We start from the raw sequence: 16,062 nt of genomic DNA on the forward strand, positions 1-16,062 counted from the left end.
TTTCCCGTAATTTGTGGGACTATGTAAATGGGGATGAGTTCCGGCCAGCAAATGTGGCACCTAATACCCCTCCCCAACAAGGAGGAGGCAGAGGTCTCGTGCACAGGGTACAGCTGTAGCACAAGTTATTGGTGCAGTTATACCTACCACTCTAGAGCAGAAGAGATGGGATTCATGTGATGCTTTAGCTTTGTCATGTATTTCTCTTTCAGTGAAAAGATTCATCATTCCATATATCCGGTCGTGTAAGACCTCAAAGGCAGCATGGGATATATTGGAGAGCATGTATGCAGCTCGGAATGATGCCAGGGTGTCTTTTTTGAAAAGAGAATCATACACATATGGAAGAGGGTGACTCCATGTCAGTGCACCTCACAAAGCTACAAGATTTACGAGAGCAGTTGCTCAATATTGATGAGATCATTCCTGATTCAGAGATGATTACCACTACTCTGAATTCTCTTCCTGAGTCTTATCTCAGCTTTCATACCTCGCTGAATCTGTCATTGAGGGGGGGTGCAAATACTCTCAATTTTCACGAGTTGATAGGACTTTTGCTGCAGGAAGAGCAGACTCTAGGAAAAACATGGCTTCACGAGTAGGTGAACATGCCATGCTTTTAAAATTCAAGTCTAAAGTAAAGGGACAGGCAAAGACTTCAGCAAATCAGCCTTCGAGTGGTTCAGGACAGCCTTCTCAAAAGGCTAAGGGTGATGCAGGTAAACCCAGGAAGAAGGGAATATGTAATTACTGCAAAAAGCCAGGTCACTACATTGGAGAATGCAAGAAAAGGCTTGCAAAAGAAAAGAAAAACAGCTCCGGTATGGCTGTTTCAGATTCAGCTCCTCATGCATCTGACAATGAGCAAGCTACAGCCAACTTTGTGGAGCACGACTATGCCTTCTTGTCTTGCATTTCAGACTCTCAGTTGGCTGCTCCGGATAGTACAGCCACTTGTAATCATGACTCTTATGCTTTTCTGACATGCAGTTATGATTCTTCCAAGGATGCATCAGCTTTCAGTGTCAATGAGACACAGAATACATGGTATTTTGACAGCGGTGCCTCAAAGCATATCACTTTCAGGAAGTGTCTTTTCACATCTCTACATCCACCACCCGTTGGTAAAAAGGTCACATGTGCCAACAACTACTCCTATTCAGTTCGTGGTACAGGAGAAGTTGAACTTACAGCCATTGATGGCTCAATATTCAAAATTTCTGATGTCTTGTATGTGCTTGGTATCACAAAAAATCTACTTTCAGTGTCCACTCTTAACAGAGCTGGATTTCAGGTCATTTTTGAAGATGACAAGTGTGCAGTCCATGACAGAGAGCATGACTATGCCTTGAGATTGTATGGCACTTTGTTACGTGGTCTTTTTCAGCTTGACATGTATGAGAAAAGACCAGCACATGCTCTTGCAGTGTCCACTCCTACTGCTGCTATGCAGAATGTGGAGTTATGGCATGCCAGATATGGACACATGCATTATGGCAGCTTGATGACGCTTCAAAAACATGCCATGGTTGATGCATTGCCTCCTCTTGAAACACCTCCTCCACATGTCTGTGAAGGGTGCATTCTTGGTAAAATGCACAGATCTCCTTTTAAGAAGGATGGATCAGTAAAAGCTGTGCGAAAATTACAGCTTATCCATAGTGATGTCTGTGGTCCCATGAGGACTCCATCATTGGGTGGTCATCTTTACTTTGTCACTTTTATAGATGACTACTCCAACTACACTTGGGTTTATGGGCTGAAACGCAAATCAGAAGTGTTTATGGTTTTCAAACACTTTGCAGCCATGGTTGAGAATGAATCCGGACTCAAGATACACACATTACGCACAGATAGAGGAGGGGAGTATTTGTCTGCAGATTTTGATGCTTTTTTGAAAGACAAGGGGATAGTACATCAGCTTACAGTGAGGCTAACTCCTCAGCAAAATGGCAAAGCTGAAAGAAAAAATCGTACTCTTATGGAGATGGATAGATGCATGCTAAAAAGCAAAAAACTGCCTCACAAATTTTGGCTTGAAGGTCTCATGTGTGCCAATTATGTTTTGAATCGGGCACCCACAAAAGCTTTGAAGACCAAGACTTCCTATGAAGTTTGGCAAGGGAGAAAGCCTTCTGTGGATCATTTCCGTGTCTTTGGATGCCTTGCACATGCTCATGTGCCCATTGAGTTTCGGCATAAGTTGTCAGATAAGGCAATCAAATGCATTTTTGTTGGGTACAGTGCAGAGAGCAAGGGCTACCGTCTCTACAATCCTATCACACGCAAGATTATTGTCAGTAGAGATGTTATATTTTCAGAAAATTCAGCTCACACTCAAGCTGAATTTGATTTGCCTTCTTCTTCCGATGATGTCTTTGAGGGGTTACTACCCATTGCCTTGGGTTCCCCTGCTGATATATCTGATGCAAATCAGAAATTTCAGATACCTCCACATGCTCTGATTCAGCCACAGGATGTCTTACCACCTCCACAAGCAGTGGAAGAGGTTGTTCAGCAAGAAATTGCAGATATACATGCAGCAAAAACAGTCCCAAATTGGCTGTTACAAACTCTCAGGGAGAGTAAAATTGATGCTCCATTACCTGGCAGAACTCGGAGTGCAGTAAGGCATGGGGGAGGTGCTCTTTCAGTTGAATTAGCTTATGCAGGTACTCTTCTTGATGAGGAGGAACTTGAGACATTTGAAGAGGCATTGGATGAATGCCATGCACGATGAGTTGCAGTCCATTCAGAAAAATCAGACATGGGAAGTTGTTGATTTGCCACCACGTAAACATGCCATAGGTACACGGTGGGTTTTCAAAGATAAAAGAAAGCCAGATGGCACCATTGATAGGTATAAGGCAAGGCTGGTCGCAAAAGGATATGCTCGGAAAAAGGGCATAGACTATGAGGAGACTTTTGCTCCTACATCCAGAATGACAACCATCCGGTCAGTTATTGCCATGGCTGCCAATTTTCAATGGAATGTTCATCAGTTGGACATAAAAACAGTCTTCCTTAATGGAGATTTGTTGGAAGAGGTTTATGTCAAACAACCTCCAGGCTTTGAAATTTCAGGAAACGCACTTCAGGTATGCAAGCTAAATAAAACTTTGTATGGCCTGAAACTTTGTATGGGCTGAAACAAGCCCCACGTGCATGGTATGCCAAAATTCATGCCTTTTTGACCAGCAAGAGGCTGCATAATAGTCCAACTGAAAGCACCCTCTACATCAAGAAGGATGGGGGGGATATTTTGATCATCATTCTTTATGTAGATGACTTACTGCTCACAGGGTCAAATGAAGGGGGCTTGTCAAACTTGCTTCAACTTCTTCCTCAACAGCCTCTAATGCTGGAGACCTCTGGGGGCTTGTCAAACTTGCTTCAACTTCTTCCTCAACAGCCTCTAATGCTGGAGAATCCTCAGCTCCTACACGCCCGGCACGAGATCCATCATCTTGCTAAAGAGGAGAAAGCCTATGGCATTATTGCTCTTGGCTTAGGAGATGACTATATTCATCACATTTCCGATATGGAGTCTCCTTCTGAAGCTTGGCAAAAGCTTGATATTCTTTTTGGTGCTAGCTCTCACATCTCAAAATTGTCACTTAAGATTGTTTTCTTTGAATTGAAGATGGCTAGTGGCACTCCCTTGGTTGCCTATGTCAATCACATGCGGAGTCTCATGACTCAACTTGCTTCTATCAACTCTGCAATCACTACGGATGATGCAATGGCAGTATTGCTAAAAAATATGCCTGAAGATTATGATCATGTTGTCACCACATTAAAAAATCTTCCTAATCCTACTCTTGAAGGTCTTATTACTGCCCCTCAAGAAGAAGAAAGGCACAAGGAACTCCGGAGAGGCAATGACACAGTCTATGCCATAAAACTCAAATGGGCAAGTTTCCACCTTGTAAACATTGTGGGAAGACCAATCACCTCTCAAAAGATTGCTTCAAGATCAATCCTTGCAAATATTGTGGCAAAATCAATCACCATGAAAAGTTTTGTATTGCCAAGAAGGAAGCAACTACAAAACCAGAAACTGCCAATTTACTTTCGGTTGATGTGCCTGTTAGAATAAAAGGAAGAACTAGAAACTAGAAAACTAGAACAATAAGAACAAGATTGAAAGATAGACAAAGAGTTACCTTGTAAATGAGTGTAGACAAGACACAAGCTAGATAGATAGATTGCAATGATGTGACCCACGGTGCCACATGGCACACACTCAAGACACAAAGACTAGACTAGACTTAGACAAATGTAGACTAGGGAAATAGTACACTTAGTGTGCACTTATCTCCAACACCCTCCTTAAGTGGACACTAGGAGTAAGACAGAAAGACAAGACTAGAAGACAGACATAAAGACTGATAGATTGAGAGACAAGATAGAAGACATGACAGACAAGGATCCTGAGACACCCCTCCTCAAGTGATATCCTCATATGGGTCCACAAGGGTAGGGACAAAATGGATCTAAAACAAAACACAGTCAGATTGATAGACAAATAGACAGACAGACAAGACTAGATAGACAGAAGACTGACTGTAGACAAACAGAAACAATCAATTGCACCGATGGGGCTCCATCGTTTGATAGTATTGAAGCTGTTGTGATTGGTGTCTTGAATACAATGCCAACTGTGATAGAGGACCAAATTGATTTATATTCCTTGGGGAGGTCAGGGAAGCACAGCGTAAAAGGATATCTCGGTACATGATGTGTGGTCTCCATTTCATCCATTGTAAAAGTGGGCTACCGAGGAACATAAAAAACCAAATGAGGTCCAAGGTAAACTTGGCTTTGCTCAACCAAGGGATGAGTGGTATCGAAGGAGCTAAGGTGGACTAGAAAAGCGCCCTTCCCATTGATGGTGACATCTTAGATGTGGTCACCTTGAGGTAAGGCCAACAATGTGCCCCACCAGGATATTGCCATGTGAGCCCCTCTTGGCATGCTATGATAAATGGCAACAACATGATCATGTGTTGTTGAAAGCCTCTCATTGACTCATAAATTTTTTATATGGCTAAGTATGGAGTGATTACTATACTTGTCCTAGTACAAGTACGAGTGCTTTCATCCCTCAAATGTTATTTAATAATCTTACTATGCAAAAGGGCTGAATGAAATCTGTTTGCAGTCACTGTATCTTTGGAATTTTGGATTTAGTTATCTTTAAGATTCTTGAACCTAGAATCAAAATCCAAAGTGGGAGCTTCAAAGCCGATTTGCTTTATCGTCTTTAGGTTTGTACTATTTTTGGATGTCATTTGGCCTTAGATAGTGTTTGCTTTGATATACCTTCCCTTTGTCTCATTTATTTTGTGCGAGAGAGAGACTTTAATTATGTCGGATTATTTTTTCCTATAAAAGAAACACCGATGCAAACACAAGGAAACAGACGGAATACCTATCTCTCTTGTATATCTTCTTAGTTTCTCCTTCTCCTTTATTAGCTTGCTGTTCATTCTCTGCACCACATCAGTTGGGATCATAGTTTGACTCTTAGGTGACCTTAAAGGACCTTGATGATATAATGTCAGGAGAAAAGGGTCAGCAAGCTGGGTTATTTGTGGCAATGGAAAAACCATGTAGATACAAAAGGAAACATAAAGCCTTGCGAAGTGGGGTTTTTATCTGTATATTCTCCTCATTTGCCAGCTCCAAATGTTGGTTGCATGCAGTTACATAAAGGCTAAGCAAGCTGAGTAGCTTATAGCAGTGGCAAAACTGCATAGAGCCAAAGGTATAAAAGAAAGTTGACACGATGGTTGTGAAGCCATAGAATCTCTTTGTTGGTTTCTAGCTCACTCAATGCTTCTTTTATGCCATTTGCTTCTGCATAAAGGGGAAGATAATAGCTAGGTAGAAAATCTCTGCATTCTCCTCCCCATGCACATTGTTTGTACATGTAATGCCAGACACGAATCAATCTGAACAAACACAGGACCTGAGGCCACAAGCTGCAGAGGAAGGCTGATACCTTAATTTTTGTATGGCAAGTGGGGCATTTATTACATAATCTGCTTCCTCAGGTGCAAGGCTCCCTTAGATGGCCACTGGTTTTCTCCTGCCCCGTGGCATACCAGGGTGACAGGAATAGGTGGGATGCCATAACGGTTAGCAGTCTGTTGAACATACTGGAGAAGCTGGGGGAAGGAGGAAGAAGGAACATGCAAGAGGTGGAATAGACTGAGGGGGAAGGGAGAGAGAATGGGGGCCTGCTGGTGGTGACCTAAGCTGCATCTAGGGCTGTACTTGAGTCAGGGAGGGGCATGGGGATGTATGCTTGCATTGTTTTGTGTCCAAGAACACAACTCTTAGTGGCTTCCTTGACTGCAGTCTACAACATTAATTGTCTAACTATGTTCTCAGCTTGTGAAAATGTCCATATTAGGTTACACAATAGTTCATGAGGGAGTATCATATTGGGGGGCAAGATTGGATTTAGACCAACATAAAGAGTCCAATGAAGCTTTTAAATTTTCGATGCACTGGTTTTGCAGGTTTCTATCTTGCAGGTAGCATCTTCAGAGCTAGTATTTATTTTTGATCTTATCACCCTCGCCAAAAAGGACCAAATTGCATTGAATAATTTTATTAAAGCTGTATTTCATACTCCAATCATTTTGAAACTGGGTATGCAGCTTCCCATCTCTAAGCAATTGCATCAGTATGTTGAACTAAGTAGCTATTAAGGCACGTTGGATTGAGGGGGCTTCTGATTAATGCCTTGGAATGTGTTTATGTAGGGTATTCTGTGCATAATGACTTGAAACGACTTCTACATTCTTACCAAGATATTGAGGGCTTTCAAATATGTGACTCTGTATTGGATTTGCAATCAGTGGTTGGAAAACAAGAAAAGGGTGGTCTTTCTGGTCTTGCAAAGGTATGATTGGAGTATGGTTCAGCCCCCTGAAACATACGTGACCCTAATTTTACCCAAAAACATTTAGAAAAATATACATTGTACACATAAGATTGACATAGAGCTACAAAACTTTCAACTTCAAACTTCAAACTTCAAACTTGTATTAATATTAAAGTCATGAATCATGATTTCATGAAAGCTCAAAGAGTCCAGCCTCCAGAGACCAGGGTCATATGGAATCTGGATTCTGATACATAGTGTCAATGATAGATCAATACTACACCAAACATCATGATCAAAGGTCGTAGGTAGTAGAAACTTGTAAGTAGGTACTACACCAAAACATCAGAGGCAAAACATCATATAAGAAAAGGCTGCCACAGCCCGGAAATAAAGCTGAAAATTGAAATGCATCATGATTCACAACCGATGAGGCTCAAGCCTCAAGCTGCATCCTCATCCTCATCCTCATCATCATCTGCATCAGTGCCATCCTCCTCCTCCTCCTCCTCCTTGAGACCATCCTTTAGGCCATCCAACCACAGCCATAGTCGGCCAACAGTGTATGGAGTACGGATTAGAAGCATACGGATTAGAATAGTGCTAAAAAATGCATTTTCCAAGGTTTTGGCTAGGCACAAAATCGATACCCCCCCAAAAAAAAACCCACCCAAAAAAAAAAAGGGAAGTACGGAAGGCCGTACGTACGGAAGGCTGTGCGTACAAATGTACAGACGTATGGATGGAGTGCGGAAAAAATGTTTGTACGCATATGGACCTAACTATGCAAGAACATCACATTGCATGTTCCCCTCTTAGTTTCTCTCTTACATTTTTATTTCAGTTATAACTTCTAACCGTTAAGACTTTTGACCATTCCGACACTAGAGTCGGGTTACTTATTTTACCCCTTATCACCTGGCACTCCCGGTGGATAGGAATTTGGACTAAATTCTTCACGTGAATCCACCTCAAATTTCAGATTTTAACTTTCGAAAGTAGTGAACTCTTGTATTTGATGTAACATCCATCAGAACAAGACTACAGTTTTACTATAAACCATGGGCAGACTAGAAAACTAACAAAATGAAATACTAACAATAAATTCAGAAGTTTCTCAAAGACTAGTAGTTGTTTTTGTAGACTGTGCTGCCTTCATATCATCATTCTGGGTAATTACATGTCGTAGACTGTGCTGCCTTCAGATCATCATTTTGGGTAATTACATGTCCTTGTTCAACTTCATCACTTTTCAAGTCGGAATCTGCATAGTCCACCAGTTTGAAAGCTGGTGTCGCCAAAGTTATGTCAGTAGGGTGTCCGTCATCCATAGTCCAGTTGTCATTTGCAAGTGATGAAATTTTTTGAATTAAAATGTCAAGGGACTTACCAATTTGTGTGAGATTAAACTCTGTATTGTCATCTTCAATATCTTGAATTTCCACATCGTTGTCTTTGATTTTCTCTGTTTTTGTCATCAGTAAAGTATGAGCTACTTTCCTATTTGTTAAAGATTCTGCTCCTGTATTCTGTTTTGTTGGGGCCACTGGTTCTTCACAAACAATTGTTGCAAGGGCAGAAAAGGCTTAACAGGGGACAACAACTGTGCTGATGAAGTCCCAAATTCCTCTCTGACCAACTCTAAGGAACCCATTGGTTCAGACTCCTCTGTCTTAGCCAACTTGATCTTCAATGCATAGATTTCTTTTCTCAATTCCTGCACCTTTTTGTTAAGTAATAATTTAGATAAATTCTGAATGTGATCATCCCAATGTTGAACTGGCTGTTGCTGCAATTGGAGCAATCTATTTCCCACTTGTGCCCATAACTGAACCATATGCTGTGTCAGTTTGTCTTGCATTTTAGACAATTTTATAAGAGGCATAAATGTACCTGCAATTTCCAACTCCTCTTCATCTTGCATATTCTTCAATTGATCTTCAACTCAGGCAAGTGCTGTAATTTTATCTTTTAATAAATTTTCAGAAAATAATTTACTGTGTTCTTTTGTCAAATCTCTCATTTCTCTGAGCCATCTGTTTGTTGGTTCTCAATCAGTTTAGATTCAAGCTGATCTACGTCTTGCTGTAGTTGCATTTTTTCCTTTTCATATTGTTCTGCTAACAGTTTCTGTTCTTCAACCTTGTACTGTAAATCCCGTTTTAGACAGTGGTTCTGTTCAAGCAAGACATCATTTTCTTCTTTCAATTGTTGCCATTCCAAATAAACATTCTGCATTCCTCTGTATTGTTCTCTTTGTTGGACCTGAAATCTCTGTAAAAGATTGCTGGCTTCATCTGCATCAGTAAATGTTATTTGATCTTCATGATTGTCCTCAGACTTTGTTCTCTGTTCTTTGGATTCACGTATGCCAGTGGTGATTGTGGTGGTGACTGCCTTTGCTGTGGTGAGTTCCAATGCTCTTTCTGCACTGTGGTTGTTCCCTCATTATGTTTCCGCCTCTGGCTTTCTGGATTCTCTTGAATGGCTGTTTTTAGCATAGTTTCTTGACCTTGCTGTGCTTCCTGTCTCTTAGCTTCCTGCTCATCTCTGTTGCATGGTCTCATATGGGTAGTCTTGCATCTGATTTTTAACTTGGCTTTTTAGCTGATTCTGGGTTGCTCTGTTGTTGAGTGATTTCCAGTGGGGATTGAAGATCTTTTTGGCCTCCCATTGCTGCCTCAATTTCCGACTGTTCATAGCCAGCCTTCTTTAGCAGTTTGATTGTTTCCTGTCTTTGAATTTCTTCCCCGATGTGCTGGTTATCTGGTTCGTTTTCGTCATCCGAAAATGGTAAACACTGATGCTTCTTTGGACCATCCCAAATTCAAATAAACAGAGCGTACAATATCGATCGGAGCTTGCTATGAGTGGTACATTGGGTCGTAGGAAAGGACCTGGTGGCAGCATCCTGTATGACTGTGACAAGGGCGGCTGAGGCGTGGGCGAGGTCTAAATCAGCCTCCAATAAGGCCGGAAGATCTCTGGCTAAGTGACACACATACATTGGATCAAGGGCACGGTCAAAGTGGATCTGGGTACGGGTAGCTGTAGGAACTCTCCTTGTGCCTGGTGTAGTAGCAAGAACATCGAAGGCTAGATATGAGTGGTCGGATCCAAGTGGGGGAGGGGTATGGTGAGGTCATGTATCCGTGAGACAAAAGCCAATGGGCCCAGTAGGTAGTCCACTGTGCTAATCCTGCCACCATGTGGGAAGCTTGTGAATCTCTCAGATGATGGCCATTTCTGAAGGCCATTGTAGATGATGAGGTCGTGGACAGCTCCCAAGTCAAGCAAGTGTCGCCTGTATGCTGCCACATGTGAAGTATCTGCAGAAAGTCTCAAAATCCCAAGTTCTGCTGCATCTAACTCTGCCATCATGTGGGGGTCTCTCTCATATGTGAAGTCAAGTAAGCCCACTTGCCTATCCCTCGTCCTTGCATTGAAATCCCCCAGAAGGAGGGTGTCTCCCTGTCTAGAGAACTCTATGATATCATCATGTATCGTCTCATAAGGACTGTGCCCCTCTGTAGTGACATCATGGGCATATGATGACGTGTGTGGAGGGAAATAGCTTTTTGCAATGAAGATCGGTCGGGCATCTAGTAGCTGCTAGAGAGAGAGAGAGAGAGAGAGAGAGAGAGAGTAGCCCTAGTACTTGGGTTGCGATGTTCCGAAACCTCTTTCAAGTAGCTTCCTAGATTTTTGGCTGGCTGCTCCAGCAGATTTTTTACGTTATCTATGCTGCCCTCATATTTTCTCTAATGTGTGTGTAAGCTCTGCATCTTAGGAGTACATGCTACTCATCTTCTACCTCCCCTGTGGGGCAGATTTTGCAGATTCTTTCTTCTCTGAGGTCCCTGGGTCTTGCCCACCTACCTCCCTCTACCGAGAGAGAGAGAGAGAGAGAGAGAGAGAGAGAGAGAGAGAGAGAGAGAGACATCAGTATCATCTTCATCATCAGGTCATCAAGGTGGATGAGACAACGGAAGCATGAAGTTGGAGATAGAGTGCTGTCTGCTGCTCGCGGGCGTGGTTCTGTGTCGTCTCATGGTCATAGCTCTACGCCTAACAAGGGCTACAATAACCCTTGTCGGTCGAGCCCCGACTCTAAACAAAGAGGGGATATCCCCAAGTGTAATCTGTGCGTCAGCCGTGTGTCTGAGTTGTTGTGTCACTGGCTTTGGATAGCAATCATGTCGGGGCCGCGTAGTATGGGGTCCACATGCTCTAGCTGGAAGAACTCCATGATCGAGCTCTGAGAAGAGTCTACCAAGGACGAGGCCTGCTCTTGTCTCCGTGATGTAAGTAGATGCTCGCGGTGCCTGACTGCCTCATGGAGGAAAGCCGCCAAGCATCTCTGGTTTGGATAGGAGAGAAATCGGGACAACATCCCAAAACTGTCTCTGAAGAGGCAGTAGAAGCGTCCTCGGATCTCATAGTAAACTGGGCACTTGAAAATTAAATGCTCCTCCTACTCGACCTCCTATATGTCACACAGTGTGCATATGCACCTCTCCTCGGGTAGACCCTCTGACCTGCCTCTCTCAATGCACAGTCTATGTGAAGAGACCCGGAACTGCCCAATAGAGATCCTTAGTGAATGGAGTAAGTAGATCTGTGTATATCCTGGTGGGTCAATGAAACCCTTCTATGTGATACGTAAAGAATGATCCCTATAGAAGCTGAGCTTCACTGGAAGCTCGCTCGGTGCCAACCAGGTCGGGAATGTGTGTAACTGTAAAAGATCCTCGCGGATGACCTGGTTGACCTCGTGTGACAGGAGAGGAGAAAATGACGGTTCAATGCTATACTGGAAGGGAGTGACAAGTCGCTCAGACCATCTCTCAGTATCTCTGGTCACCTGCAACTGATATTGCCATAGAAGAGGACAATGCTAGCCATGGTAATGTGCTGCGCCCAGAAGTGCAATCCCTGTACCCTTGACTTGGTATAAGTAGATGATAATCTGAAACATTGCATCCAACTGTAGTGGAGATGACCCAAACTCACAGTTGTAGTCAAGATGATCTGGTGAGGGATGGACGGCTTACCACGGATTATTTGCGATAGCACGAGAACCTGTAGCCGCTCCACTCGAGCCCACTCTATATGTCCCGTAAGATTGACCTACGCCGTAGAGCTGAAAGTCGTGCCTGAGCGTCATGGAATCGTATGATAAGGGGCTGCTCTCGGTTGGGGTCTCTCCCACCCGCCATGCCCTCTCGATCTTGTGCTCAGCTACCCCCAGATTAGTGGCCACAAATATGGCGCAGAGAGAGAGAGAGAAGAAGAAGAAGAAGAAGAATATATTATCGTCCTCTGAAGACCAAAACCGGCCTATGGGACAAATATGGCGCAGAGAGAGAGAGAGAGAGAGAGAGAGAGAGAGAGAGAGAGAGAGAGGAAGAAGAAGAAGAAGAAGAAGAATGTATAACTGGGGGCCGAGAAACCAACCCATGGGACCCATAAGCACAACAATACAAGTGTCTCCTTCCTTTTGTGGAAAGGAATAAGAGGGCAATTATTCTGAGACAGATTGTGTGATACAATATTCACAATATTTGAGAGTCTTGGCAATAAAATTACCGAGAGTGGCTAGGTGGGTATGTGAAAGCAAGCTTCCAAGGGTATTGTGCTCCTTTGTAATATTGTTAAAGTGCTTCCTTATGTGGGCATACCATGGGCATGTAAGGAGGACATGTGCCTCTGTCTCTACTTGATCTTGGTCACACAACTTACAAAATCTTTGTTCCCTTGAGACATCCCCCCAAGCTCCTTTCTCTACCTCTAGAGTGTGTGATCGGGTAGGGATGAGTGCAATGCTTCTCCTTGCATTTGCAGGTATGGGCATAGTTATGTATTTTTGTGCATTTTCTTCTTTCTGAGAGTAAGTGTCCCAATAAATGGGATTGATATGTGTACAGTAGTACTCATACTCAGCCCTTTTTTCAGCTGATTGCCATTTTTTCTGCAATACACCCAACAAAGCTTTATGGAATGCCTTCTCATCCATTTCCCCGGATGACATCTCAAGGTAGGATGTTACTTTCCATCTTTGGAACCATCCCTTGATGTCTTGCCACCAACCAAATGCTAGCATCTTACTTTTGTTTATTTTTTGAGGTCTTTTACTTGCTTCCCATGCTTTCATAGGTAGTCTCTGTGGCTTCATGGTCTTGACCTTCTTTATGTATTTGAATACCCTTTCCAATGCTCTCAGCTCAATGGGCCTTGTATCGGTCTCAATACGCATGATTGAGTATGGTGTGGTAATTTTGACTCCCAAATGTCTTCTTAGAAATGATTTCTGCATTCTTTTAATATCATTCCGAGAGAGAGAGAGAGAGAGAGAGAGAGAGAGAGAGAGAGAGAGAGAGTTTATTAAAGTCTTCGTAAGACCGATGGGTCTATGAGACTGTGAAAATCCTGATACAACAAGTTGTGGTAGTGGAGCTACTAAAGAAGCGTCCATACCAATGCAAAATGCAAAAATGCAGAAAAGCAGTACTAAGTCCTAAGTACAACATAGTCATGTCGATGGTCGACTATATATCAATCTCAGCATCATCATCAATATCATCATCATCATCGGCAACAGCAAGATATCAGGATGGATGAGATAGTGGAGGCATGAAGTTGGCCACAGAGTGCTGTCGGCCACTCAGAGGTGCGGTCCTGGCATGTCTCCTGGTCGTAGCTTTGCATCTTACCAGGGCTACTGTGACCCCCGTCGGTCGGGCTCCGACTCTAAACAAGGAGGGGATGTCCCCAAGTGTGACCAACCCTCTGTCTGAGCTATCGGGTCATAGGCTCCGGATCATGGTCATGTCGAGGCCTCGTCTCGTGGGGGTCCATATGATCTAGCTGAAAGAACTCCATGATAGAGCTCTGAGAGGGATCAGCCGAGGAAGAAGTCTGCTCCTGTCTCCGTGCTCGGAGTAACCTCTCACGGTGTCTAAGTGCCTCATGAATGAAACTTACCAAACACCGTTGGTCTGGGTAGGAGAGGAAACAGACCAAAATCCCATAACTATCCCTGAAGAGGCAGTGGAAACGCCCTCGGATCTCATAGTACACAGGACACGTGAAGATGAAATGCTCCTCTGTTACAATCTTCTACATGTCACACAGTGTGCATATGCGCCTCTCCTTGGGTAGTCACTCTGCTCTGCCGCTCTTGATGCGAAGTCTGTGTGAAGAGACCCGGAATTGCCGAAGAGAGATCCTCAGCGAGTGGGGTAGGTGAATCTGTGTGTACCCTGGTGGGTCAATGAAATCCTTTGTTGTGATATGTAAGAAGTGATCTCTGTAGAAGCTAAGCTTCACTGGGAGTTCACTTGGTCCCAACCAGGTCCAAAATGTGTGTAGCTATAGTAGATCCTCACGGATAACCTGGTTGACCTCGTGTGATAAGAGGGGATAAAACGGACCATCCATGCTGTACTGGAAGGGAGGTAGTCTATCCATGTGGAGCCCCAATCGCTCAAACCATCTCTCTGTACGTGTGTACCGGCGAATGCCAAAGGTAAGCCCAATGCGATACATGCTTTTAGCTTTTATTGAGGCGAAACACAGAGCTACCCAAATTTACCCGATGTGGATGCTATTGAGAAAGCTGCATAGGTAAATATATAACCTACGGAGAAGTGGGCTAGTCCCACTAATCGTGCTTGAACGATAGAAAGAGCGACTGGTTTGTCTTTCCAGCGAATCAGATTGGCCAAAGGTGTGCGTTCATGAGCCCGAGCCACCGGTCTCCTCCTGTTGCAAGTGCCATAGAAGAGGATAGAGCTATCCATGGTAGCCTGCTACGCCCTGAGGTATAGTCCCCATATTCCCTAACTCGGTACAGATAGGTGATGACATGAAATGCAGCATCTAGCTGTAAAGGGGGTGACCCAAACTTAGCCTGAATGATCTGGTGAGGAACAGATGACTTACCACGAATCATCCGTGATAACATGAGAACCTGTAGCCGCTCCACACGGGCCCACTCTGTATCCGACAAGTCTGGCCCCCAACAAGGGCTGTTGTACATCCTGCTGGGCGAACCAAGGAGTCAATAAGCAACCCCTTGGTACGTGGATCCTGAAAGTGCAAGCGGAAGCACTGCCTCTCTAGTCTGGCCAATGAAGCATACCCTCTACTCAAGCGTGCCTGCATCGCGGGTCTCATAGTGAAACTGGGTCCGGAGAAGATAACCCCAAGATAAGTGTATGATGAAACTATCTCAACAGATGACCGTGCAAGTGTGAACTGCTCCTGACGCATGATGGGTTGAGATGTATTGAAGATCATGACCTTGGTTTCACCCAGGTTGACCTTCAAATCATGAGACTCACGAAAGGATTGTAATGCGTCTAGGTGTCTCTGAAGCCCCTCTGCTGAGGAAGACAAGAGAGCCACGTCATCTACGTAGAGCAAAATCTGGATGAGTGTGCCTGCAAGAGAGCAACCTACACTCCCCTGTGTCTGCATCACTGTCTCAAGCTCATCAATGTAGAGGCCAAACAAGGTAGGTGACAAAGGACACCCTTGTTTGACCCTGATGGTGCTTATGATCTCGTCTGTCCACTCGGATCTTGCCAGAACTCTCCCTAAAACTCTCTCATAAAGTGCCATGACAGCCCAAATGCTCTCTTGGTCATAACCCAAGTCCTATAGGCGCCGTATGAGGCGGGCTCTTGGAACCGTGTCAAATGCCTGCGGAAATGCACAAAGCAACAATAAATCCTCTGCTTTCGTGACCTCGCCTCCTCGATGATACATCTGAGCGTGAGAATGTGGTCCATGGTTCCATGATCACGCCAGAATCTGGCCTGTCTTGCTGCTCTAAGTCCTTGACATGCTGCAAGTCTGCTAACCTCGGAGTCAAGTACTGATGCATAAATCTTGGACATGACATGTCCAATCATAATGGTCTTGTAGCTCTCTGGGCTCATGGGATCCCCTACCTTGTGGATGGGTGAGATAGTGTTAATGGTCCAAGTGTGTGGGAATCCCAAACAAACAGCTTCATTAAAAAGCTTTGCTAAGATCGGGGCTAGGAGGTTAATCCCATATGCAATGAACTCAGTGCATAGCCCCTCGTGATCCTTCGCTCGACCATTATGAAGTTTTATTACGGCATCCTTTACCCCTCTTCTAGTGAAGAGGGTGCA

General features: G+C 43.9%; 1 protein-coding gene across 6 annotated transcripts in view; it reads left to right on the top strand.

Annotated features, from left to right (window-relative positions):
• Positions 1 to 16,062, top strand: part of LOC147895400 (uncharacterized) — a 127,426-nt gene that overhangs the window by 57,242 nt on the left and 54,122 nt on the right. For all 6 annotated transcript variants that reach the window (XR_015542033.1, XR_015542032.1, XM_087384181.1 and 3 more), the window contains 2 exons: positions 6,531 to 6,663; positions 6,777 to 6,916. Coding sequence is in view for 4 of the 6 variants with exons in the window: in XM_087384181.1 (XP_087240307.1) it covers positions 6,531 to 6,663; positions 6,777 to 6,916 (273 nt within the window). In the remaining 2 variants the exon portion in view is untranslated. The remainder of the gene's footprint in view (positions 1 to 6,530; positions 6,664 to 6,776; positions 6,917 to 16,062) is intronic.

Source organism: Dipteris shenzhenensis, chromosome 13 (genome assembly GCF_047967505.1).
Source record: "Dipteris shenzhenensis isolate YYH24624 ecotype China chromosome 13, Dip_SZ_1.0, whole genome shotgun sequence".
NCBI classification, from domain to species: domain Eukaryota; kingdom Viridiplantae; phylum Streptophyta; class Polypodiopsida; order Gleicheniales; family Dipteridaceae; genus Dipteris; species Dipteris shenzhenensis.